Below are 26,349 nucleotides of genomic sequence, written 5' to 3' on the forward strand. Positions count from 1 at the left end.
CGTATCTGATTTCACCACCTGGTGTGCACAGTGTCAGGCCCATAGATGAGTTATAAATGAATGAATGCCTGAGTGGATGAATGATGAATGGGGGATGGGCGGGCCGATCACTGAGTAGATGAAGGTAAACATCACAGATATTGTCATTCTGACCTTTCAAATGGAAAGTAATGCCCTGAGCAGGGTGTGGCTGGAGCACAACCACTGAGAGCCTCTGGTGTGTCCCCGTCCTAGTCACCGTTCGCAGGGCTCCTTACCTGGGGGGCAGTGACACCCTGGAGACGTCTTCGGGGCCTCCCGGCGCCTCCGAGAGTGGAGCTTCCATTTCTGCACAAGGAGACAGAGAAGAGAGGTCACAGGATGCCATAAATGGCACATCTTGGAAAGCGTCTGTGGGCTGGTGGAGGGGGCGGAGAAGGGGCGCTGGGGGGCTGGCAGGACGACTGTTCCCGGATCAAAGGCTGGCCACCAGGCGTCTGGATAATAAGAAGCAGACGGAGAAGGAGAAGGTCCTGTCTAGGTAATCGCAGTGTCTGACATCTTTCCAGTGCTCTTAAAGAAATTAACCCCAACCACAGACCCCTATAAACCAGCTGGGGCCTTCCTGTACCCCACAATTCTGGGCACGGTGACCTGCTTTTCTCGGGTCTCTGCTAATTGTTTCCTGTCTAGGTCTGGGCTCTGATGGACCCTGGGGGTGGGGACAGTGACTTCTGTTCTTTTGGTGTCCCTCACAGAGCCAGGCACAGGTAGTCCTGGCCAGGGGTGGGGAGTAGGGGGTTGGGCAGGCCTTCTGCCCCTCCACCAAACCTCTTCCCTACCAGCTTGCAAATCACTAAGCCAATCTGGAAGGCTCCAAAGCAGCGGCCACAAGTAGCCTGAGACCCCTCCTGCCCTCAATGAGTCAGTCCTCATGACCACCCCGGCCAGGCTCGCACAGACTTAACAGAGATGCCACTGGGGCCACACTGCCAGGTTCATACGCAGTTCTCGGACCCTGAGCTGATACAAGTCCCTACCTCACTGGGTTAACGAGAGGATCGAAAAGGTTGATGTATAGAAAGAAAGGAGCCTGAGCCCAGAGGTCGCACAGTAAACGTTAGCTGTTGTCACACTCGTGTTACAGGTGAGGAGCCTACAGCCTGGACAGGAGGTGTAACCTGGACGAGGTCAGGGCAGAGGAAGGCTCGGGGCTGGGATTTGAACCCCTGCTCTCTGATGCCAGTGCAGCAGTTAGAAGCTGGTAGCCTCAGGGCCACATTGGCGTTTCGATATATTTTATTTGGTTCCCATGGTGATTTTTTTTTCATTGAATTTGTTGCCAATATTTTGGAGTGGCTGATTTCACATGCAAATCTGCATTTCTAATTTCTTTTGAAAAACTGGAAGATCTGGCCACCTGGGCCTGTACCGTGGCTGGCAGTGGTTGACTGTGCCCAGTGCACTGTAGTCCCTGACGTGTGAACCCGTTAGGATGCCAGCTGGCCCCTCCCGAGCATTTCTCCAGCATCTGTCTCCTCCTAGTGTGTAACCCTGCCACTCAGGGTGGGTCACGGGAGTGGTAAAGGAAGTCGCATGGGAGGTGTCACAGGATTTGGTGGCACCTCTGGGTTGTGGTGGAGAGGGTGGTGAGGAAAGCTTCAGGAGGATTCCCATCGAACTAATACCTGCTGAGCCCCCACTGCGTCCTGACTGAGCTGGGTGCCTGTATACAGAGAATCACATCTACTTTTCACAGTCTAACTCTGAGGTAGGTTTAACTGTGATCTCGTTTTCTACTTAAGGAAATGGAGGCTCAGAGAGGCTGAGTGACTTGCTGAGGGGCACACAGCTAGTATGCAGTGGGTCTAGGACGAGAACTCAGGTTTTTTGATGCAAAGTCCACTCCATCCTGCTGGAGAAAGTGTGTACAAATGCCCCTGGGAGAGGGAGTACAGCAATAGATGGGGGGGGTGGTGGTGCTGAGGGCAGAAGGAGGCAGAAGGTCAAGGCAGACAGGAGGGGAGGAAGGAAGGAATGTCCCCAAGGGGAGCCCCTTACTCACTAAGGGAGGCTGGCACCCAAATAGTCAATGGATGGATGTAGAGGCCAGGCTACAGGTGGGCATAGAACTGCCACTGGGCAGGCAAATGACCTCGCAGGACAAAGTCTGGTGAAAGGCCTGGGATGGCCAGCTCTGAGCCTGGCTCACTGGTACCACTTTCCTGTGGGAGACCACACATACCTACTCCCACATCCCTCCCCACCAGTAACCTGTGGGCTCCTCAAGGGACTTGTGGCTGTGTGTGGCACACAGTTAAGTGTGTGACATAAGTCTGCCAAATGACAGAGCCACTCAATGTCTGACACGCCAAGGCCAGCTGAGTTTGCACCATTTGGGCCACAGGTTGCAACCATGAGGATTGTCACTCTTCTGACAACAGCAAGATGCCAAGCACAGGTTGGGCCCTGGAGGTGGAGAATGCAGCACAAGACGAACAGGGCCCCTGCCCTCCTGGGGCTCACCTTCCAGAGCTGGAGACAGACAACTGAGAGAGAAACAAGTGATTACATACGTCAGGCAGTGAAAAGTGCTGGACAGAAAAAGAAAGCAGGGTAAGGAGATGGAGAGTGATGGAAGGTGGTATTTTACACTTGGGGGTCCAGGAAGGTCTCTTTGTGGAGGGGATGTTTGAGTAGAGAGCTGGCGGAAGAAACGAAATGAGCTGGGCAGAGGATCTGGAGGAAGTGTGTTCCAGGCAGAGGGAACAGCAGAGGCAAAGGCCTGGAGACAGGACTGTGTGTGGAGTGTTTGAGGAAGCGGAAGGGGCCAGTGTGGCTGGAATGACGTGTGTGAGCAGGGAGGGATGGGAATGCGGTGGGAGGGCACAACATCAGGGCCTGGCAGACTGTGAATTTAGAACGCCACAGATCCCTGACATTTCCATGGCTTATTGACAGCCATAAAACTCTAGAGCTAGTATGGATGTTGCGGTGTGCCATCCAGGACCCCCTTTCAGGATCAGGCCACTCATCTTAGCTGCTCTGTGTTGGCTGCTGACGGCCCAGTCTCTCCCCGGGAACTGCTCTCAGCTGAAGAGACCTGCCACGACCAGGGTCACGCCCACTGCCTCAGGCAACACAGGTACAATTACTCAGAGATATGGATACTCAGCCCCTTTGCCTCAATTCAGGATGACTCTGAGGGCCAACCCAGCTGCAGAGCCCCTGCAGGACCAGCTGAGGCCTCTGTCCTGACTACATGGCAGCTCGACTCCTCCCTCTCCCCAACCCTGCTTCCCTTACCCCCTCCAATGTTGACCCCAAGAAGCCTCCTGCTCACAAACCTCCAACTCGGAGCCTGTTCCCTTGGGAACCTGACTTAAGACAGACCGAGAAGTGATTTTCATGTTTCCTGAGCCTTCACCCGACCCTCACCACTGCCCTCTGCAACAGGCAGGCCAGAAATCAGCCCATCTTATAATCAGGGAAGCTAAGACTCAGAGAGAGAATGGGAATTGATTTGAACAAGTACACCACAGAGGGCTTCAATTCCAGGTCTTTCACCTCCAAGTTCAGCACTTTTTTTCAATCAATTTAATATTCAGGGAGCTCCTACCAATTGTGAGACTGTGCAAAACAGAGCACAAAACACAATCCCCATCAGCAAAGGGGTTTGAGCCTCGTGTGGGAGAAGCGTGTTGAGATGTGTCCAGGTGACCACAGGCTTTGAGTGCTGAACGGGAGATGGGGGCCTACGTGCCCAGGTAAGGGGTCTAGCATGGAGGGGCCGTCTAAGGGTCTGAAGCAGAGGAGACACATGGTCAAATCTGGCTTGTAGAAGGGCCCTCCAGCGGCATGTTAGGAACAGACCGGGGGCAGGAAGAAGGTTGGAAGCTGAGGTTCCTCTCGAGGCTGTCACTGTCATCCATCCAACTCAGAGACGCTAGTGGTCTGGGCTCCCACACGGCAGCATGACGACGGGAAGGGACATGCAGGACAGGAATGGACGGGGCACAGAATGGTCTTGGGGTGGGGTAGGGCCCGGGCTCTGCCGCGGGCAGCTGAGGTGCCCCCATGGAGACAGGACAGGGGCAAGAGCAGGTTTGTGGGCAGAGGACGAGTTTGGTTGGGGAGAAGCTGAGTTAGTGGAAGGTCCAGGCGGGCAGGGCACATGTGGCTCTGCTGTTCAGGAGAGAGGCCTGGGTGAGAAGGGGGATCTGGCAGCCAGGAGCATCCAGCAGGAGGGGAAGGAAACATCTGAGAGGCAAAGGCACCAGGGACGCAGAGGTGGGACACTGGCTAAATTCAGAGCGTGGTGTGTCTTCTTGGCCCGCCCAGTGTTTATTTTAGAAATGTACTAAATTCCAACATCACAGCAACCCTTCCAGAGTCTGGGCTTCAGCCCCACCCACTGACCCGCGTCTGCAGCTCACCTTCTGACACCCCAACCCCAGGGATCCTCCAGCCCGCAAGACCTTCACTCCACCTGTCCTTCCACTTTTTACTCCCTCGCCCGCCATGTTTCTCTTCCCTCCTAACCCAGCTCAAATTCTGTGGTCAGTGATCACAATCACCCCCGGCTATACCCTCGGCTGCCTTGATGCCTTCCCCTACAGCACAATCTCTTGGCTAATCACAAACCTGGTAGATCCAACATTTCCACCTACCCCACGCGGGCACCAAGCAGCGGAATGAAGCTGGAGAAAGCCCCCCCCTGCCCCCGACTGGCCTCACTCAAAAGCATGATCCTTATCTCAGATGAACGCCCAGCAAGCATACTGGGTTTCCTTCATCCGTCCTCTCCCTGTCTTAGTAGTTCTCACACCTTCTCTCTCCACAACCCCCACACCCCACCCTCAACGTCACTGTCACCTGATGACCTTGAGAAAACAGAAGCTGGCAGAAGAGGCCTTCCAGAGGCTCCTGCCACCATGCATACCCGCCCGTCTGTGACTGCCCGAACACTCTCTCCTCTTGCATGGCCAGACTGTGCTCTGTAAGGCCAACCCTCCACCGGGTCTTCCCACTCCCGACCGCTCCAGGACACCACTCCAGCAAGTCGTCCTCCCCGTGCCCCCGCCGCCCCGCATCATCAATTCCTCCTCTGGACTGGATCACTTACCCCAGGGTCGGCACACGTTTTCTGTAAAGGGCCAGCTAGTAAATATGTTAGGCTGTGTGAGCCATACGATCTCTGTCACAACCACACAACTCGACTATAGCGGGTGAAAAGCAGCCATAGATGCGTCGAGAACACGACAAGCATGGCTGTGTCCCATAAAAACGAATTGACAAAAGCAGGCTTCCGGCGGGGTTTAGCTGTGGTTTGCCAGCCCCTGATGTCATCATTATGCAAACAAGCTATTGTTCTCCCATGATAAAAAAGGAAAAGAGAACTCCTCTCTTGACCCTGTTTAGTTCTTATCCTAGAAAAACTCCCTCCTGGAGCGTGTCTCCTGGACCACTCCTATCCTCTCTCACCCTCCCTCTGCCCTTGCAAGCGGCTCTCCTTGTGGCCACCGATGACCTCTGTGTTGCTAAGTCCAGTGGACAGTCTGCCCGCTTCACCTCTGCTGTCACAGCGTTTGCTCGCTCCTCCTTTTCCGGGACACGCTTTCTTCACTTGGCTCCCAGAACCCTCCCAGTTTCCCTCGACCACTCTGTGCTCCTTCTCAGTCTCCTTTGCTGGTGCCTTCTGTCTCTTTGATGTCAAAACGTTGGAGGGCCGCAGGGCCCAGTCTCGCCTCTTTGCTCTCTGCACTGGCTCCTTGGGGCTCCAAGCTGGTCTTACGTCTTCTGCCTACTTGACATCTCCGCTGACAGCATCCCAACATTAGCCCAGCAAAACTGGGCTCCTCATCCTCTGTGCCCACTACACAGACCTGCCCCTCCCACGTCTTCCTCATCACAGGTAACAGCGACTCCATCTCGCCAGGTGCCCGAAACCTCGAGATCATCAGTGATGCTGTTTCCCTCTCCCCTCACACCCATTCAGCCAGCAACTCCTGTTCTCTACCTTCCAGACACATCCAGGATCTGACCCCCTCGCACCTTCCCCACGACCACCTAGTCCAAGCCTCATCATCTCTGGCCCAATTACTGCAACAACCTTTGAATGGACCCCCCTGCCTCTGCCCTTGCCCCACAGACCATCCTCCACATGGCAGCCAGGGTGACCTCACGGGCCTCCTAGATGCTCCGGCACAGGCCAGGCTTTCTCCCACCTCGGGGCCTTTGCACTTGCTGGCCTCTCTGCCCGGGTGTTCTTTGTACTGGCTCACTCGCAGCGAGGCCTTCCTCACGCCTGGTGCCCTCCCGCAACACACTCACTGTCCCTCCTCCTTGTTTCATTTCCCCCTGTGGAGTTTGTCATGGTTGTTGCCTTTCTTGTCTTGCTTCTGGTCTCCCCCGACCACTAGATGTAAGCTCCACAAGGGCGTGGGTATTTTGGTCAGTTTTATTCACCGCTCTATGCCCGGTGCCCAGGACACGGCCTGGCATATGGTAGGTGCTCAGTAAGTACTGGTTGCTTACAGATCAGGAGATTTCATGTAAGGTCTGGATTTCCGGTCTCTCTTGTACAGCAGGAGGATCTGGCAACACTGGGCTGTGGTACCGATCAGGTGGTGCTGAGTGGTGGCTGCCCCTCTGAGGTGGGCATGTGCTGCCCAGGTCACCGCAGTCCCCTCCTCCTGGCCAGCGTCACCTACTTAGGCCACCAGCCTGGCCCCCTTAGGCCTCTGAGCTGGAGATCCCTGGTCAGAAAGTCCCTTGCTGAGGCCCAGGGGTGGGTGGAGAACTTTCTGAGGCCCTGGGTGGACCCCAGCCGCCCTGGACAGAGAAGCCTTCCTGCTTAGCCACTGCCGGAGCCAGGGCCTCCCGGAATGCCCTGCAAGGCCAGAGCTGAAACATCAGCTGCCTGACCATCGCAGCTATTAAAATGCCTGTATCAGGATCAAAGGAAAACACAAGCGGCTACTCACTTCCCCCAGAGAGCGCCTGGGTTTAGGGGCCACGCCCTCCCCACGCTCAGCCCGGGGCTTTGGAAGGGCTCAGGCTCAACCTGGGCGCCTGTGATACATGGGGGCCAAGTCATGCTGAGGGGGAGGGAGCCAGAGCGGAGGCCGGTGAGCTCTGCATTCCACAGCTTGTGACCCTGGGGGAGAATCTGCAAAGTAGGGGTATCATCCCTACGCCAACCTCCTAAGTGCTGCTGCGGAAGGTGCCTTGGGAACCGTGAAGCACTTACCAGGTAGAATTATTAAATGAGAATTAATAGTAATACTGACAGCTATACCTATTGAGCAGTATATACCAGGCACTGTGCTAAGTGCTGGAGGTGGAAAATGTCATTTGATAATTAAATTTGATATTGTTAGTGTATGACTCCTCTTAGAACCCTCTGCCTTTGGAGGCTGCGGTGGGACTCTATTTTGGGTTAGCACAGATGGCCCCCAAATTCTGGCGAAGCATCCACTGCTTGCAGAGCTCAGCAGTGTGGACATGGGCTTGGGCCACCTTTGGGAGTGCCAGGACCTCGGGGTCTAGTCCCAGCTCTCCCACTAACTGTGTGTTAAGCACAGGATATAACCCCTCTGGACCTCAGATTTCTCATCTGTAAAGTGGGGATAATATTAGTCATCCGCTGGACCAGCCAGAACGGCTGGGGGGATCAAATGAGATCAGATCAGAAAACAAAGAGGTGTCCAGATGTGAAGAAGGGTGAGCACCTGCTGTGCCAGGTGAAGGCCACTTTGCTCTTGAGCTGGTGCTGGGCCTGCCTCCTCCCACTGGCCACAGCAAGGCTGCCTGACCTCCGCTGGCCTGGCCTCATGCACTGAGGTGGACTTGTGCTCAAGTGTCCTGCTGTGCCCCTCCCCGTCCTGGGAAACTCAGACCCCTCTTTCTGCAGGAGGGAGAGTGAGCGAGGGTCCTCCCTGCAGCCCTGCCTTTCAACCCTGAGACCTAGAAGTTGAAAGAAGGTTGCCCATTGAAATGGCCACACTGGACAAAGCTCTGGCCCGTGCGCCAGTGTTTGATTACAATGCCTGGCACGGAGTGGGTGCTTGATCCCATCTGCTGGAGTCCTTTTCATTACCCTACGCCATAGCTGCTCCTGGGCCGGTGCCCTGTTGGAGACTGAGCCGGCCCTTTGGGGGCAGGGCCTCCTCTGCTGTCTCTGATCCACACTGGAACTGAATTACTTACTTTTAGGTCTGCCCCTCAGGAGCCATCCCTGTGGTCCCAGGAGGATGTGGGCTTGGGCCCGGGCTTCAGCAAAATTTGGACAGATGGAGATGGGGGAGGGAGGGCATTCTGGTGAGAAGCAAAGACAGAGGCAGGACCTGGGCTGCGCAGTGCTGGCTCCTGGGCCTAATCCCAGGGACCGCAGGAGAGGGTGGGCCCTACAAACGGGCTGTGTTGAGGGGACAGGCCATGTGCGGCTGCGTGCCCCGGAGTGCAGGCAGATCAGTGGGGTGAAATCAAAGAGGAAAGTGAGACACTCGACCCACACCCACCAGAGCTGCACTCGCCCGGTCTGCTTGGGGGGGTTCCTGTGTGCTGGGGGCTGGGCAGGGGTGCCATGGGGGTGTCTGAGGAGCTGTCTTCTCCCTCCCCCCACAGCGCTCTGTGCAAGCGACTTGGCGCCTGATCACAGACTCCCAGCGTCCGCCAGATGCCATGGGCTCCCTCTGCCTCCCTGCTTCACCAGGACCACAAAGAGATGTTGCTCCAGGCTCTGGAGATCAGAAAACGTCAGGGGAAGGAGATGCACGCCCCTGTGTAAGCTTTCCAGCCTTCATGTGAGAAGTCCTTCCTTCCAGCTAACCTAAGGCCCTGCTGCTGCCTCAGGGGAGTCAAGGAGCTGAGCCCTGGAACTATGTGGATGTGGGTGGGAGCCAGGTTGGCATGAAGCCTAGGACCTCAAGCGTTTCAGGGGGTCTGGGGTCATCTCTGGACCTGGTGCAGGATGAAGCAGGGACCCCTCCAACGGAGCGGGGAGGGGCTGGGGCTGAGGGTGCTGGATGGAAATCGGGAGCATCTTCCCTCCTCCCTCCCTTCCACAAAGAGTACTGAGCATCTATGTGTGCCAGAGCCATGCACAGTGCCGGGACACACGTTTCAGCAAAGCAGACGTGGAGGCTGCCCTCACGAGCTCAGTCTCTAGCGAGGGGCACATGAGAGTCTAAGAACCATCCACATCCATGGAAGGCACCCACTGCATCAGAGCCATGGCCAGGAGGGCCAAGTGCTGAGAGCCAGTCCTGGGCGTGGACTCGGTGGCTCATCATGGGGAAGTGAGAGCTGGGCTGAGATCTGAGGATGAGCACAACTCACCAGGTGAGGGGCCCAGGGACAGGGGAAATGGCCAAGACCCGATAGTAATGTTCTTCTTATAAGCCAGGCCGAGGTCTTGCATATATTAATTCATTCAGCACTCACAGCAACCCATCACAAACGAGGAAACTGAGACAGTCAGAGGTGAGTTAACTTCCACAGCCAAGAAGGGCAGAGTCAGGATTCGAACTTGGCTCAGAGCCCAGGTCCCTCCTCTGTATGCCTGCGATGTTGGGGCTTGGCTCTTTCCAGGAGATTGCAGTACCTATTACTGGAGCACCAGGCACTGCTCAAAGCACTTGCTTTAACTTTTTAAAATCCTAACAACTACACTCATAATAGGGAGATACTCTTATTATCATCACCCCCATTTTACAGAAGTACAACCCAAAGCACAGAGAGGTTAAACAACTTGCCCAACGTCACATAGCCGGTAATTAGCAGGATTGGACTTGAACCCAGCAATTTGGCTCCAGAGTCTGTGCCCTCAGCCATGACGGCCTGAGAGCACTAGGAAGTCACTGAAGAGGTGCAGTCAGGGAAATGTGGTCATATTAGAGATTTTAAAAGCTCACCCTGGCTGCTGTGCGGATGATGACAGGGGAAGGGCAGAGGGAACGAGAGCGGGTGAGATGGGAGGCTCCTGCTGTGGCCGGGAGATCCGGGGGTGGCTCAGGTGGGGAAGGGCAGGCAGAGAAGATGGAGAGAAGAGGACGGGTCTGTGGAAGGCTGAGAAGGTGCGGTCAGTGGGCCTGCAGCGGGTGCAGCCGGAGGCCAGTGCATTCACAGAGGAAGGGGTGCTGGGGAGGGCCGGACTGTCTGCTCAGTTTAGATACACTGAGATCGAGGTGCTTTCAAGACATGCTGGAGGGGTGGACGGCAGGCGTAGAGATGTCTGGAGCTCTGACAAGATAAAGAATACACAGGACATTACAGCCAGAGCTGCCCAACCAGGGAACAGTTGGCTGCCAACGGCAGTGAGATCCCCATCACTGAGGGTGTGTAAGCCTGAGAACAAGGGATGATGTGGGGGATTCCAGGGATAGTGCATAGCTCCCTCTCTTCCAACACTCTGATTCTATGGCGTGGGGAGAGGCTGGAGGTGACAGGACCACCCTCTGACGTCCCATGGCACCAGGTCTCCCCTACCCCCAGGAAACCTCCAGTGCCAGCTCACAGGAAAGTGGACTGAGGCTGTTCCTGAAAGAGTCCCAGCTGCTGCCCCTTTAACCAGCCCCCTTTCTGCAGCCCTGTCCCCAGCTCACCCTTCCTGTCCTGCCCTAGAGGCCACCTTGGTGACCCGATGCAGAAGACCTCACAGCGATGGCTTAAGAGGCATCTTCACGGTCATCTGCAGCAAAACGGGCGACTGCAGGTGTGAAGTCCCTTGGGTGGCAGAGTCCCAGGCCCTGCGACAACCTTTTGGGGTAGACATGTCCTCTGGGGGCACAAAGGCCTCCCTACTGCCTCTTAAAGAACAGATAGGAAGGAGCCGCCTGTGGGGACGGTGGGGTGGGAAGGGACGGCCCGCCGAGCAGAGGCAAGACCAGGGCTGGACTGCAGGCCTCCAGGAGGCCGGTGAGGCGGGGGGATGGCGGTGAGGGGAGGAAACGGGGCTGCAGAGGTGGCAGAGGCCCAGCCCATGTGGACTCCAGCCACGTGGGGTTTGGGAAAACCACAGTAGCCTCAGGAGGGAGACAGGGGTCCAGTGTGCCCCTGGAAGGCTGAGCCCAGCCTCTCAGCAGGCAGTTCCGCCCCTCTGTGCCGGGCTTGCCCTTTGAGGAGCTTCCAGAGCTCCGTTGCTCCCAGAGGAGCCCCCGCTGCCAGCAGCCCCGCCCGCCCTTTCCTCCACAGAGAGTTTTCTGCAGGGAGGCCCCCACCCAGGGCCCGCGGCACACGGATGGAAGAGGGAGAGTGTCAGCGGGGAGCTGCTGCGGGGCCTGCTGGCAGCGCAGACTACGCCCAGGAGAGCCGGGAACCCCAGCCCGTCCCCAGCCCCGGGCCTCAGTTTCCCTGGGAGGAGCCTGCTGACTTCCTTTACTTACTGAGGACCCAACAAGCTGCTTCTGGGAGGGGCAGAATCCAACCGAAAGAGGGGGAGAAGGATTCTTGAGCCTTCTCCTGAAGCCTATCCTGCCCAGACGGCAAACCCGCAGCTGATCTTATTTTTTGAAACAACAACCGAAACCAAAACCAAACCCCCCCAACGTCATCGGCAAAATGAACCCCCACTGCTTACCCTTCTTTAAAGCTCCCAGACTTTCAAACTGCGCGGTGCATGGTAGGACTTTTATTGACATCTTCACTGTGACCCCAGTACTGCCACCATCCACCTCTCAAGCACTGGGGAACCAGGGGAGGGGTCTGGGTTAAACTGCACAGGATGCTGCAGGCCCGGGGCACAGATAAATCCTCTCTCTCTGTCTCAGGGATTGCTAACCGTGGAGCTGGTTAAACACCCCACAGCCAGACCCTCCCCACAGGGCTGCCCATCTGTGTTCTGGGAAGGGTGAGCCTCTGCAGCCGCCAGTCATCGTCCAGGGCAGACCTCAAGGGTGTACAGAGACAATGAGAAGGAGGAGAGAGTAACTTTAAAACGCTTAGTTACTATAAAACTCTTACCCCTATCTTGCTCCTAAAGGGGACGTTCGGGTGGCTGCGTAGACAGACAGACAGATACACATTATGCAGTAAGGCAGTAGGAGGGAAGGGGAAAGAGCAAAGCTCTAGGGGCAGGGTGATAAAACAGAACTGGGAATGCGGCTGATACAGAAACTTCTGCCCGAAAGACTACGCTAGGTGGTGGGTGACCCCCAGACTTGGTGCTAAGCTTCCTAGAGGACAGTTTGGTGTCCAACAGACAAGGACCAACCCTTTCCTCCCAGGAAACCAAGCATTCTGGAAGCCCAGGCTGGACAGGGACTTTCTTAAGGGTCCTCATTGCCAAGGCCTGCTGTAACAAAGGGCACTCTCAGTGTCATTCTTATAACAAAGAGGGTAATGTGGGCCTTAGGCCAAGTCAGTAAATGGCACCTCTATGGGAGACAAACTGAACTGAACAGGTCCCCATCCGCTGGCCCATGTGACCTGCCTCAGCTGACTTAGTGGGGTGTGGTACTTTAGACAGATGGTGTATACTGGTGGCTCAGAATGCCAGCTCTGGGGCCAGACTGCCTGGGTTCAAGGCCTGGCTCTGCTCACTGTGTGACCTGGGGAAAGTTACTTAACTTCTCTGGGCCTTCATTTTCTCTTCTGTAAGAAGGCAATAGTAAGAATATAACCACTTCATAGGATTGTTGTGAGAATTAAATGAATTAATAGATGTAAAGCTCTCTGAACAGTGCTCAATAAATACTAGCTATTAATAAAAGTTGTGGACATGGCACAGCCCCATCTTGTCTCCTCTGATGATGAGGGAGGTGGTAATGGTTACAGCTCTTATTAATTGGATGATTTCATTTAATCCTGCAACAACCCTGTGAGGAGGGTGTTGTCATCCCATTTTTCAGATCAGGACACTGAGGCTCAGGTCACATGGCAGAGGTCCACGTGTCATCAAATGCTGTGGGCTTGCCTACTTTACTGTTTTGCCCCAATCAAAAACACACCAGGTAGCCTGGCCAGGTGAAGATGAAGCTCCTGACCCTGGGCAGCAGGGGAGAGAGGGGGAGGGGTGCTCCCAGCTGCTCTCTCAGGTGCGAAGACATCACCCTGAGCCGTCTCCACTCTCCCATCCAGGAGCAGGGTGCAGCCTTGACTTAGGAGGAATCGGTCATTTCATCCTCTGCTGGTTGCTGGGAAACACACCCCTCTCCAGGGCACGCCCCCTGAGCAAATGCTGAGCATGCAGCTGGGTCTGGGTTGCAGCTGACTGCGATGGCTTCACTAGCCTCCAGCAGGGGGACCTTGAAGCAGCAACTAACTGGTGAGGGCTGCCTACACGCAGAGCTCCGGACTAGACCCGGAGAGCAGTGGGCCCCATCCCTGCCACGGAGTTGCCCGTGATCACATGGAAGACAAGACATTTCAAGGCAATAGAGAGGAGGGCACACTGCACAGTGTGTTTGAGGCTGAGCCGTGGATGACAAATAGATTTTATCATGTGCATTGACTGACTAACAGACTGGGGAGTGGCAGCCTGGAGCGCTGTGTTGAGAGGGATTCTGAGGCCTGTCTTGGCTCACGGGGAGTGTGTTGAGTGATTAGGAATGGCTGCCGTGGTTCTGGGGCAGGAGAAGTCAGCACGTGCCGTGTCTGTCTATTCTCCTGCTCTGAGCTGGTTGTTTGGTGTGGCCAGCGAGTTCTGCGGAAGTCAGAGCACAGAGAGCCCATGTTGGTGGGGGTGGTTGGGAAGGCTTTCCAGAGGGCATTGGGGCAAGTCTAGAATGATCAGGAATAAGGGAAAAAGGCATCTTTCTGAGAGCGTCAAATTGTGAAACTATGCTTAAGGCAGACGGCATTTTTTCAGATGCTTTGAACTTTTCCCACCACCTTCCCACGAGAGCTGCTGCTCAGTGAGGTCCTCTGTCGGCTCGGGTGCCACCTGCCAGTTTTAAGGCCACTGGAGAAGCTGCTAAACCTTAACAACCCTCCCTGGCTTTATCTGTAGTAAATATTGCTCTGTATTTTTTTTTTAACTTAATTAGAGTCATGAAGTAGCTCTTTGCCTTGAACACCAATTCTCACTAGTTAGTGGTAGCTTCATGGAATAGTGTTGAAAAGGATTCTGAGGCTGTATGTAAGCTCAATGGGAAAGCGTGCTGCAATTGATTAACAATGTCTGCTGAGGACCAGGGAATGGGGAGTGGAGCACAGCACGCCATATCTTTGCCACCACTTGACAAGACGCTAGCTATTGTCTAAGGAAAAGGAGAAGGTGTGGTGTGGAGGAGAGATGCCCGCCGGAGATGGGGATTCTACCTCCAGCTCCCCTAGGACCTGGTTGTGCAGCCTGTTTTCTCATCCGTAGAGTGTGGGGACAGGCTTGGAGGGGCTCTGAGGACCTTCCCTCTGTTAACTCCCCACAAGACTAGTCATTTACTCCCTGCGTGAAAAGAGGAGCAGCTTTAGGGTCGACACAGTGGAGTGCTGGCTGCGTATGAGGCACCTGGGTCTAGGGCTTGTCCCTTTACTGAGGCCAGGCTGTGATCCACATGGGCCATGCCCCTGCCACACATGTACTTTCCCTTTAAGAGCCTGCTTTCGTCCTCATCCCAGCGCCTCAGTCCCAGGGGACCCCATCCAGGGCCCCAATCTTTCAGCCACTGCTTTGATCTCTCCCCTAGGTGCTCCTCTGGAAAGGACCCAACAGAAGGCCCCTGTACACACCCTATAAGTGTGAGACATTCCTGGTACAATGGTTGTTATGATCATTTTTAGGGATGAGGGAGTCTGCTGGGGTTCCTCAACATCTTAGCCTGGAAGTTTCAGCCCTCTCCTCTCCCAGGGAATTCCTGGAGGTGGAAAATGCCCTGAACGCCCAAAGGATTGAATCACACATAGCAGAAGAGGTAGAGCGACATCTGTCTTCTCGTCTGTAAAATGGGATAATGACAGTGTCAGCCCCTTAGGGAAACCACGAGGGTTGAAAGGGGGAACATGCACAGCACTGGTCACCGTATGTGCCCTATAAACATGAGACATTCCTGTTAGAGCTGCTGCTGTTCTTGTTGTTAGGGATGGGGTGTCAGCCTGGGATCCCCAACACTCACTTTGAGGGTGGCGGCTGGCACCCCGGCTCCCTCGGCCTGCAGAAGGGATTTGGCTATTTTAAATTCCTGTCCCTTCTCTTTCGCTGCACCAGCCTTAGGTGACATCTGATTTCCTCCATTTGGGACATTCCAGTTTCTTTCTACACGGCAAGCAAATCAAGTAACAGGCAGCTGGAGCGCTCATTAAGGGTCCCAGACCAGGAGAGAGGCGCAGATGGGGGGGAGTTGGGGCCTGAGATCTGGAAGCCACACTCCCAGCTCCCCACGAACTGGCTTCCCCACCCCCTCCTGCCCTGGCTCTGACCCTCCCCTCCCAGTGGCTTGGCCTCTCCGATCTGGGCCTTCTGCTCACATCTGCCCCTGGCTTGCCTCATCCCAGGCTCCTCTCCCACCGGATCCCCTCAGCCTGGCCTTCCCCGCCAGCTCCCTCCTCCTCCAGCCTCACAGACGCAGTCCTGGCCCCCAGCATGCTGCTTTCCCCACTGGGATGTGTGCTGTGCACATGCCCCTGGATTCCTGCCTCCAGGCCATTGCACAGGCTGTGTGCCTCACCAGGACTGCCTTGCCCTTCTTCCATGCTTCCAGGAGCGGCCCACGCCCACCTGCTCCAGGATGGACTGCCTGCCCCAGGCCCCTGGGAGCCCTCCGGAAGCACTCCTGTGGTCCCGAGCATGGCCTTTGGTGGGGTACCTTTCACTGCGTTCCTCCACCTGCCATCTCCTGAGTCTCACAGCAACCCCGAGGCTTAACAGAGGAGGAAGCTGAGGTTTGAGGGGTGGCGTGGCTTGCCTAAGGCTTTGCCATGTGGCTAGAATCCCGGTTTGGGCCCCTACGCTTACGAGGTGCCTGTGTGCCCCTTGAGAGCTGGAGCCCTCTGCGCATCACTTCATAGAACAACTCTATAACACAACACTCCCCCCTCTCCTCTGCCTTCTCTTCTCCCCGGCTTCCTCTGGTCCCAGTTCTCCCTTCTCTGCCTCACCCCTTCCTCACCTCTGTCCTTTGCTAGACCTGGGAAGGGAACATGCCTAGGAAAGGAAGGGCCTAGGGTGGAGGAAAGACCTCAAGTTGCTCCGGGGACACCTTTGCTGACCCAGAAGCAGTTTGTTCCTAGCGCAGCCCTGCCCCATAGAACTTTCTGCAGTGATGTATATGTTCTATACCTGTGCTGTCCAAAATGGTAGCCACCAGCTACAGGTGTCCATTGAGCACTTACTTGAAATGTGGCTAGTGTGACTGAGGAGCTAAATTTTAATTAATTTAAATGTAATGAGTCACATGTGGCCAGTGCTTACCATATTAGACAGTGCAACCCTTAGAAAGTCCCTCCATGATCCCCTGGGCTGCAGGCCCCACCCAGGGGATGCCCCCCAGGGCCATCTCCACGCAAACTAGGCCACCTACCCCCACCACCCGCAGGCCAGCTCCTTCCCTCTGGCTCCAATGCCCTCCCCCACTGACCGGAGGTCCCACCACTGCGGCCACCATTTCCATTCACTCCTCTCGGTCCCCACTTGCACCCCCAGTCTGGGTCACGGTCCCCTGTGGCCTGCACTAGCCTCTTGTTTGGCCTCCCTGCTCTGCCTTAAGCTCCCATTCTAGGGACATCACTGCCCTCGAGACATTTCCATGGCTCCCCATTGCTCTGACATAGATCTGAGTGTCTCTAAGGCCCTCTTGACCTAGGCTACCTGTCTCTTTCCAGCCAGACCTCCCCCCACTCCACCCTCCCAGCCCTCCAGGGTCGGGACTTCCTTCAGTTTCCCAAGGCAAACCCCTCCCTCTGGCTTCCAGCCTCCAGAAGCTGTCCCTTTGCCTCTTAGAACAAGTCCCCGACACTCATCTCCTTTTGCCTGGAAAACTCCTATTCACCCTTTAAGTCTTCGCTTGGAAATCATTTTCCCAGGAAGCCACCGCCATCAGGCTATGTTGCATGTTAATACATTCCCCAGGCCTCCTCTCCTTCCACTATCGTAGCATTTTTCACACGACATAGTCACTGCCCATTTTCTTCTTTGTGTCCTATTTGCCTGTAAGTTTAGGAGGGCAGAAGTGTGTCCCCCACAATGCTTGACCCACAGCTGGCTTTCAGGAAACATTTGCTGAATGAATGATTGAGAAGAGACAAAGGAAGGTGGCAGGACCTGGTGGAAAGAGCCCTGGAAGCGGATTCAGGGGACTTAGGTTCTAGTCCTGGATCGAGCCATGTGGCCCTGGGTAACCTATTGCCCCTCTCTGGGCCTTATGTTCCCGATCTGTAAAATGGGGATCAGTTCAGGTGCTCTGCAGATGAGAGGTCTAGAAGACCGTAGGGTAAACATGAAGCTGCAGTTTGGAGAGGAGGAATCAGCCTGTCAGGTCAGGCTGTCAGCCCAAGGCCCTGAGGCCATGAGACTTGGCCTGGCTACTCTTCAGCAGAGGAAGCAAGGATCTGGGAATGGCTGGGGCACCCTCAGGCCAGCAGGAGGGGCTGGGAAGGGGAGAGGAGGGCAAGAGGAACCAAGTGAAATTCCCAGGGTCAGATGCTTGCCCCTCAGCAGCAAGGGCCCCCAAGATTCCTGGGGAAGCTCTCACTGCCCTCACCCCTCTCCAGAGCCCAGTCAGTCCGGCTCTCAGCCAGCAAAGGCTGCCTGCTCACACTGCTGAGCCTAGAGGCTCCCCTACCCCACCCCAGGCCCAGGGGACCGTGGATGATCTGACAGAGCCCTCTGGATTTCCTGGGGCCTGGCAGGGCATGGGAAAGAGCTGATGGCAGCAGTCATGGGGTCACCACTAGCACTAGTAAGCTTGCCTGGTGACCGCCCTCTCTGCTCTGGCCTGTGATCTCCCTCTCCTTGACCACCCTGAAGAGCTGCTTTGGCAGGGAGCAGCCTCTGCCTGGTAGAGGCACCTGAGAGGAGCCTGGCTGTAGGGAGCTGGTGCATCATTCCAGAGCGGCCACAGCACCCACCACAGTTAGAGCTGGGATCTAACGCTCGCCATCATCATCAACGTTGTGCAAGCTCGCAGGGTTAGGGTATCTGCCCCAGGTTGCACAGCTTCTAAGTAGCAGAGTGGGGAGAAAACCCAGGTCTGCTGGACTCCACCACTGGGCTCTTCACTGTCCCACACCACCTCTTCCTAAAAGGGCCTTTTCCAGTTTTTCCCATGGAAATGTTCCATGGCCACCCTGGTCCAGGACCTCTTCCCAGACTGCAGCCCTGGGGTCCCTCCCTTCATCTGGGCCCTGGATCCCCTGTGCTGCCCAGATTCCCGTAAGTCACCAGGCCTCAAGCTCTCATTGCCCAGTCTTTCCTCTGGTGGCACCAATGAGACTGCATGTCCCTCCTTCCTGGGGAGGGTGGGGTCTTTTCATGCGCTTCCAAGATTGCCATGGCTAAGAGACACTAGTGGCTTTTAATTCACTTGTGTTCAAGGATATTTCAGGAATGGGAAAAAGCTCAGCATCCTTTTCCCAGAAAGACACACAGACACAAAATGTTGGGGACCATTACAAGGGGCAGGGAATAAGAAACCCGCCTTAAGAACAGGAGAGCATGGGCTAATTCGTGTCCAAGGACAGCAGAGGCAGGGTGACCCATACCTGGGCCCTAGAGGTCTGGGGCAGTGGGCAGGGACCAAGACACTACCCCCTGAAAGAAATGCCCACTCTGGCCCCCTCAGCCCCATGGATGATTCACTCCCTCAATGCTCTTCCCAAAGGAAGGTGGCAATAAAAGTCAGGCAGCACTGATCCTCGAGCGATGGATGGGGAGGGCCGCGGGGACCCAGCAAGCCTCGGCCAGGAGCCGCCGGGCACACGTCCCGCCGCGTGGGCGCTGAGCCGCTGGCTCTCACGACGCCCTGGCGGGATGTCGGGAGGGAAAGGGGGAGCCCGGCCGCCTCCGCGCACCTCCGCGCGCCATGCCTTCCTCCACCTGCCCGGCGCGCCCAGGGCGTTTCCAGCGCGGGACGTGGGGGCGCCTGCCAGAGGCGGGAGCTGAGGGGTCCCGCGCAAGCCACTCGGGTCCTCCGAGTCCCTGGTAAGGCAGCGTCTGTCCCTGTCCCCTACCCCTCCCGCAGACAACTCGTGCGAGCCCCGGGGCGCACCGCGCGGCGTGGAGAGCAAGCGCCAGCGGGCACAGGCTGGTGGAGAGTTTGGAGGCTGCGCGAGGGGGCGCCGCGGGGAGGGATAAAAGTCAGCAACAAAGAGCACAGACCTCATCCAGCAGTTGGTTGACTCGTCCCAAAATAGCCGTCTCCATTTGCTGTTCCCCACGCTCCGCTTCCAGGCGCAGCACCCGGGCCTGCAGCTCGGCGGTCCGAAAGTGGGCGAGCAGGCTGAGCGCCAGCGAGCAGAGGGCCAGAACTAGCAGCCCGCACGATCCCGGGCTCGGCAGCCGCGCGCAGCGCTCCGCCGGCGCCACCGCCAGCGCCACCGTCCCGGGAGTGCCCAACTCTCCAGGGCCGCGGGCACCGGCGGCTGCCGCTTTGCCGGGGCGCTCCGCTACCATCCTCTGGCTTCTTGAGAACCAATAAATAAATAAATAGAATAAATAAAGGCGAGAACCGCTGCCCAAAGGCGCGATCCAAGCGGCGGGGCAGGGGGAAAGGGCTTGCGTCGCTGGAAAAAGTCCCTTTCCTTTGCTCCCGGCAAAAAGGATGGAAAAATTAGCAGCAGGAGGGGGAAAGCCGAAAAAGCACAACCAGCAGTAATCGGGGTACACCCAGGTGAGAAAAAAGTTACTTCGAAGTACGTTTCCAGTCCATGAAAGTTAGGGGAATCCGGCCGGCTGTCCTTCTCTCCGCCCCGTGTTTGCCTTCAAGTGTCTGCAGAGTCCTCGAGTTGGTTCTGCGCTGTCCGTCCTTCTTGGCGTCTCGCGTACCCCGGGCGAGCCAGTTTCAGTCTCTGGGCGAAGGGGCGCACATGGAGGGCCCCATGGGCAGAGGTGGGTCGTGGCCGCTGCCGAGGAGCGCTAGGGCCGATTCCGGCGCCTCTGTAACTTGACACACGAGCTGCGGCTGCAGGGATCGGATGAGCAATCCGTGCTACTTCCCAAACTAATCTCTCCCGCCCCCTGCCTCCTCCTCCTCCTCTCTCCTCCTCCACCTCCTGCGGGGCCGGCGGCTTGGGTTTGTTTATTTATGCAAACTCGCCCGGGGTGGGGGGCGTGGTGTGCGGGGCCCGCTGCCCCAACCCGCCGGCCCCGGGAGCCCCTCACCCGCGCTCCCTGTCCCCTTTGAAGTGACACTTGGAGTTATTTATAGGCAGGAAGGGGGTCGGGGCTTCGCTTCTCTCCCTTTCTCCGGATTCACACCGAGAGTCCTCTTCCTCTTCCACCGGAGCCACGGGGCCAGGCATCACTCTGCTTTTTGACAAGGTGGCAAAGCCAGCCTTTGGGATCCTGCAAAGAGCCCGACTGAGTTATTGTCGAGCATCTAGATGGATCTCCACGTCCTGTGCAGGAGGATCTGAATCTCTTTGGCCGCCATTGCGGCCTCCCCCCCCCCCCGCAAGTCCTATCCTCTCCCTTTCTCCTAGAACCCGCTTCTCCTTGGGCTCGGTACCCCCGAGCCCTGCAGCTCCCCCAGCGTCTTTGGTGTGGTTCATTCCGCCAACCGAATCTTTCCTCCGAGGCGAAAAGTCAGCCCTCCAGGGGGCAGCAGAACTGGCACCCTTTTCTCTCTTTCAGGACCAAGACACAAGACACAGAATAAAAACTGAGCAGAAGGGTTTATTCCAGGGCATCTGAGAGGCAGATCAGCCCTGCTGCCGGCCGGTGCGGATCCCTCCCCTTCTCGCCTGCCATTGATCTGAGACCCATTCCATCCCTCTGCCGTCAGACCAGCCCAACCATCCCAGCCGTCAAAGGTGGGCGATCCTCACACACACTCACACTCCATCCTCCTTCCTTAGGGCTGACTCCGCTCCCTCCTGCTGTCGTTTCCCACACTCTAGCAGAGAAAAGCTGCCTGAAGGGCATTTTGTAGCTTCCTCTCTTCTCTTGTCACTTCTCCCACTTTAAGTAACATGTGTATCCCCAGAGACTGTATCTCCTTGTGTCTCTTGACATTCCTGCAAATGAGGTGGTGGGATTGAGTTTATGGAGAAAGCCTACTTCCCAGGAACCGCCGGCAGGGGAGAAAAGGCTGGCCTTGGAATGTGAAATGGGGGCGGGGGCGACAGGAGTGTGGTTGTGATTCTATTTTATAATAGCAGGGTGTGCCAACTTCACATTTTATATATTGACCTGATTGGGCTTAATATATAATAGTGTGCCACATTCAATAGATTCACATAGCAACATAGTATTATATCATAAATAATAAATGTCCTAATAATGACTGCTGTGTCAGTCAGCTACTGTGGAGGACTACAGGGATAGAGAGTGATGCTGTGGAAAGGGCTGGTGGCCAGGAGCTCTGGGTCAGTCCCAGCTCTAGCATTTCCTAGGTGCCGGACATTAGGGAAGTGCGCCTCTGCTTCCCATCCCCTGTGATGGGATGCCTCAATTGGGCTGTAGAGTCATCCCTGAGAGAACACGGTAGTGTTGAGGACCACCAGGGGGCGCCGGAGAATTTCTGCACTGAGAGGTACCTGCCAGGGGATTCAGGGACTTTGCTTGGGCTTCCTCCCCCACACCCCAGGCTAGAGGGAATGGAGGAACTGAACTGGGGGGTAGTTTCATTCCTTCCTTGTTCCACAAGCTGATCTTTTCCTTTTCAGGGCTTTAGGGACCCTCAGAAATGCTAAGCCAGAGAAACCTAAGAAGTTTGGGGCTGGAGCATCCTCTGTGACGGGGAACTGAAGGCAAGGATGCGGGGCTAGCCTGACCCCAGCATCAGAAACGACATGGCCCAACACCAGGGGCTTCCCCGGGTCCTCTGGAGTCCGAGAAGCCCTGGTATAAATCATGGCTCTGTCAATTTTGGAATTACTTAACATCTCTGAGTCTCCGTTTTCTCATTTATATACTGGGAGAACTTAAGCTTGGGAGAACTTAATGAGGTAATGCGTGTAAAGTCCTTGATACAGTGCCTGGCACATAGTAGGCACTCAAGGAATGATATCTGCTTCCTCCTTTAGGAGACCATGGCTGCTGGTGCCAGCTAAGATACAGCCATCTCTGGGCTCCCAGTTGCAAAACAGGAAGAAATTTCAATCCCAAGAAGAAGCAAATGAGTCACAGCATCCATTTTCCCACAACAGATAGCCTGGGGCAGCAGCTTGTGGGAGGCAGGCCTTAGCCTGAGTGGTGGCCTATCCCCAGATGTCCCTTCCCTTCTTCACACACTGTCTAAAATTCTTACCCTGGGGAATTCTCCCTTCTGGTTAAGCATTGCCCACCCAGGCAGATGTTACATGGTAACTGGGCTTATCTCAAACCCTCTTTCTGCAGAAGAGGGGGCTGGGACCTTGGGACATGGCGATGAAAGGACCCTGCTTTCCAGGAGCTCTAAGTCCAGTAGGGAAGACAAGGTATATTCAGAAACAACTGCCACGTAAGGCAGAATAGTGGAAATCCACAAAACAGTGTCAAGGCCACAAGAAGGTGCTTCAGGGTTTCCCAGGAAGAAGGGCAGGGGTCCTGTGGCTCAGGAGGAATTTCTTGTTTGTAGCAAAAAGAGAGAGGGCTTTCAACGCTAACCCAAAGAGTTTGAATTTGGTCTGTGGCCATGGTTACCCTCCTAGATAAAAATGCATATTCTGGGTACCAGGATGGAAAGCTAAGAAAAAATGCCCTATGCTCACAGGCTGTGCTGTTCCTAAAGTATTTTCTGTGTTTTTCTGCTTCCACATATTTGTTCCTTCTGGACCCTCTGCCAGGAAGTCCACCCTCCACTCACCTGTTCTCTGGACCCTAAAATCCTGCCATTCGCTCCAAGCCCAGTTTTATGCAGCAAACCCCACTTCTCTTCCTCTCCCTTGTGGCTTTGACAGTGTCGACTTCCCTCTTCCCGAAACCCTCACCATCCCAGCTCCTGAGATCCCACGGCCCCGTCTGCTCCCATCTCTCTGGCTTGATTTTCAGTCCTCCCTGAAGACTCCTCTTCCTCTCCCCATGTCAAAAATGGTGTCACATCTCTTGGACTCTGTCACGGGTTTCTGCTGGACGATTCTGCCCACAACTCTTAACCTGGCTGCTCATCAGAATCACCTGTGGAGGCCACAGGAGCACAGACACCTGTCATTTTATCTGCCCCAAGTCTATTCCCACTTCTCCTCATAACTGGACTCAGTTTCCTTTGGAGGACCTTCTTACTCTCAGTCCACGTGGCTCTGATGGGGTTGACCCCACACCTGGCTCTAGGGTATGTGAACTCATCTAACCAATTAGGGTCTCCACCTCCCCTGGCTACAGTGATTGGGCCAGAGATGGGCATGTGGCCCAGTTCAGGCTAGTGAGAATCAGGCTGGAGTGATTGGGAAGGCACAGCTATTTCTTTGCAAAGGGCTTTCTAAAAGAATATCAACCGGGGCTGCAAGGGGCATCTTGTCACTGTTGGTACAGATCTTGCCTGAGAATGAAGCCAACGCAGAGGCAAGCAGAGGTGAAGAGAGACTGAGTCCTGAAGGCATTATTTAAACTCTTGGATCAAACCGTGCCTGAAGCTCATCCATGACTGAGCTTTTCAATTACAGGAGTCATTTTTGCTCAAGCCAGTTTAAGTTGGGTTTCTTCTCTTGCAAGTAAAAGAGCCCAGAGTCACAGATAGGGCCTCACCCCGTCTTAGAATCAGAATCTCTTTGTGGTGGGAGTGAGGAGCACAGGGAAGCCCAGGTTCCCATCCTGTTCATGGAAGCTCCCGAGGGATTGAGATGTACAGCCAAGGTAGAAATTCACTGCACTGAGCACTCCCCCGGGCAGACTTGTCCCTCCTGACTCCAGTTTCCATCACGATGACTTGCCCACGCAAACCCGCAGCCCCATCTCCCAGCACTCCTCACTCATCTCCAGCTGCTTCCTGGCAGCTCCCCTACCACGCTACTTCACACTCAGCTTCCCTGGCTCTGCCTCCCTTTCCTCCCCCTGGTGTGTGGCACTGGGATCATCTTGTGGCTCAGCCTGCATGCCTGCCTTCTCCCTCACCGTCACCTCCTTTATCAGTTGGGACCAAGTCTTGTAGATTCCACCTCCTTAGTTTCTTTCAGATCTGTTCCCCCTTTCAGGTTTCTCTGCTCCTGCTGCCGGCCCCATGCCTAGCATTTAAACAGGTGCAACTTTCCCATGTACTGGCCACAACTGGGAAACCTAACCCAGGGAGGCCGGGCCCAGGGACCTGCCAGAATGTCCCCCGTGCACCGCACATTCCGTGTTCCTTATTTCTCTCCCAGGCTTTGTGATCACTGGCATGACAGCCCCTCTTCCCAGCTCTGCTTCTGACCCTTACCTGTAGTGAGCAACAAGATAGAAGGGGCTTGGGCCCCTGGTGGCTTCGCGGAAATGAGTTGCCAGATAGGCCTAGACTTTCATATGAATGAGGAGTAACCTCTCTCATTTGAGCCCCTGTTATTCTGGTTTGTCTTGTGTAGCCTAAACCGTGTCCTAACTAGGACCTGTGTCAGCCCCTCCCCTAGGCTGTGAGTTTCTAGAGAGCAGGAGAAGGCTGTGTTCATCTCTGTATCTTCAGCACTCAGCACAGGGTAGATGCCCAAGAAGTGGAGGGTTGAGTGAATGAGTGAGGTAATGAATGAATGGATGGATGAATTCCAGTTCTGACTGTCTCTCAGCTATATTACTTAACATGTGCATCTACTTCCTTTTATGTAAGATTTAGGGATTGATAGACAAGGAAGGGAAAAGAGATCTGGAATGTATAAGGGCCTTCCCAGCTCAAAAATTCATCCACTCAGCAAATCTTTATGGAGCACGTTCTAGTGCCAGGATCTGAGCTGGTGTCGGGGACACAGCTGTGAACAAGGCAGGCTAGGGGTGGGGACCCACAGGGGTAAGAACTGCAATGAACGACACAGAAGGTGCTTGGGAAGCACAGAAGAGGAACCCCTACTGGGCTTGGGGGTTGAGACCTGAAGGATGAGCAGAGTTAGTCAGATAAAGGGGTGCAGGGAGGGCTTGCCAAACAGCGGAATCTGCCTGTGCAAAGGCCTGGCGGTGAGAAAGAGCACGGTGCTTTGGGGAAATTGTGAGTGGTTCACAGTGGCTGAAATATGGAGGGCAAGGGTAAAGGGGTGGGGGCTTGTGCTGAAGTGGGCAGAGCAGGGCAGGATGAGGGGTTTGGACTTTGTCCTGAGGGTGAAGGGGAGCCATTGAAGGGGCTGTGCCCCTATGCTGGGTGTTGGAGCCCCTGACCTGCACCAGATGGGGATCCCAGAGAGCATGAACTGAGGTTAACCCCAGAGTAGAGATAAGATGTGCAAGGCAGGCATTCTCTTGGGCACAAGCTCTCAGTCTTGTCTTTCTATAGGCTCTGTAATTGAATATTTACCCCAGGTGAGAGGACGGTAGCAGGCAGTGTCTCTGGGGAGAGCGCTCTGGGGTTTTGGGGGCCAGCCCGAGGCTCCTGCTTGGAGCTGCAGATCAGACATTTGGAAATGCCTTTTCCTGAGCCCCCACTTCCTTCCCACACAGCCACGCCAATCAGTCACTGGCTGTGACTCTGCAGAGCAGGGGATGAGGGTCAGGGGGCAGGGGCTGCAGATGTGCGGGGGAGGGCCAGCCTGCCCAGGAGGCCCTGGGAGCCTGTTAACCAGGGCCAAAACAAACTCGCTCATTTAGTAGAGAGCAGAGCCAAGTGCAGAGGCCATGCTGACGAAAACGCTGGGGGACACTCTTCAGCAGGCTGAAGGACTTGGAGGAGTTTGGGTGATTACAGTTTTAGGCCGTGAGCAATTGTGTGCACGTGTGTAGGGGTGTGACCCCCCCCCCCACATGAGATCGTGCATATTTCTGCACACACATACAAGCAGGCACATGCAGGGGAGTGCAAATGCTGTGGGTGACAGAGCTGCCCCAAAGCAAAAGTGGGCTGTCCCCAAGTCACTCCCAGTGTGTGTGCGGGTGTGCACCCATATGTGTGCCCAGAAAGGGGTGTGTGCTGACCTCTATGTGGATGATCTGCTTTGATCTAGATGTGTATACATGAACGTGTGCATGCTTCTGAGTGGTCAGAACACCAACCCTGTCTGGGGGTGATAGTGGCAGTTACCAGGGACAGGATTTCCATCATCGATAGCTGCATAACAAACTGCCCCCAAACTTAGCGGCTTAAACAGGATGATTTATTATTTCTCACAATTCTGTGAGTTGACAGGGCTCAGCAGAGTGGTTCTTCTGCTCCAAGTAGCGTGGCTGAGGTCACTCCTGTGGCTGCATTG

The 26,349-nt window shown here is 55.5% G+C and overlaps 1 protein-coding gene across 1 annotated transcript; it reads right to left on the reverse strand.

The window, feature by feature from the left end:
• Window positions 1-234: 234 nt before the first annotated feature.
• On the reverse strand, window positions 235-19,967 carry LOC147916825 (collagen alpha-1(XIII) chain-like). The gene is made up of 2 exons (XM_087432999.1): window positions 19,232-19,967; window positions 235-327 (listed from the first exon to the last, which is right to left on the reverse strand). Exons 1-2 carry the CDS (start codon window positions 19,523-19,525, stop codon window positions 235-237), a joined length of 387 nt encoding a protein of 128 aa, XP_087289125.1. The 5' UTR covers window positions 19,526-19,967.
• Between the last annotated feature and the right edge of the window lie 6,382 nt (window positions 19,968-26,349).

This window comes from Ceratotherium simum, chromosome 6 (genome assembly GCF_057802395.1).
Source record: "Ceratotherium simum simum isolate JZ-2026a chromosome 6, ASM5780239v1, whole genome shotgun sequence".
Lineage (NCBI taxonomy): Eukaryota > Metazoa > Chordata > Mammalia > Perissodactyla > Rhinocerotidae > Ceratotherium > Ceratotherium simum.

What these genes read in the sequence shown, in the direction of transcription:
- LOC147916825 (XM_087432999.1), bottom strand. Translation starts at nt 19,525, where the DNA reads ATGGTAGCGGAGCGCCCCGGCAAAGCGGCAGCCGCCGGTGCCCGCGGC. An exon ending in TCAACCAACTGCTGGATGAG is followed by an intron (nt 328 to 19,231) that starts GTCTGTGCTCTT and finishes CTCCTTGTGCAG; the next exon opens with AAATGGAAGCTCCACTCTCG.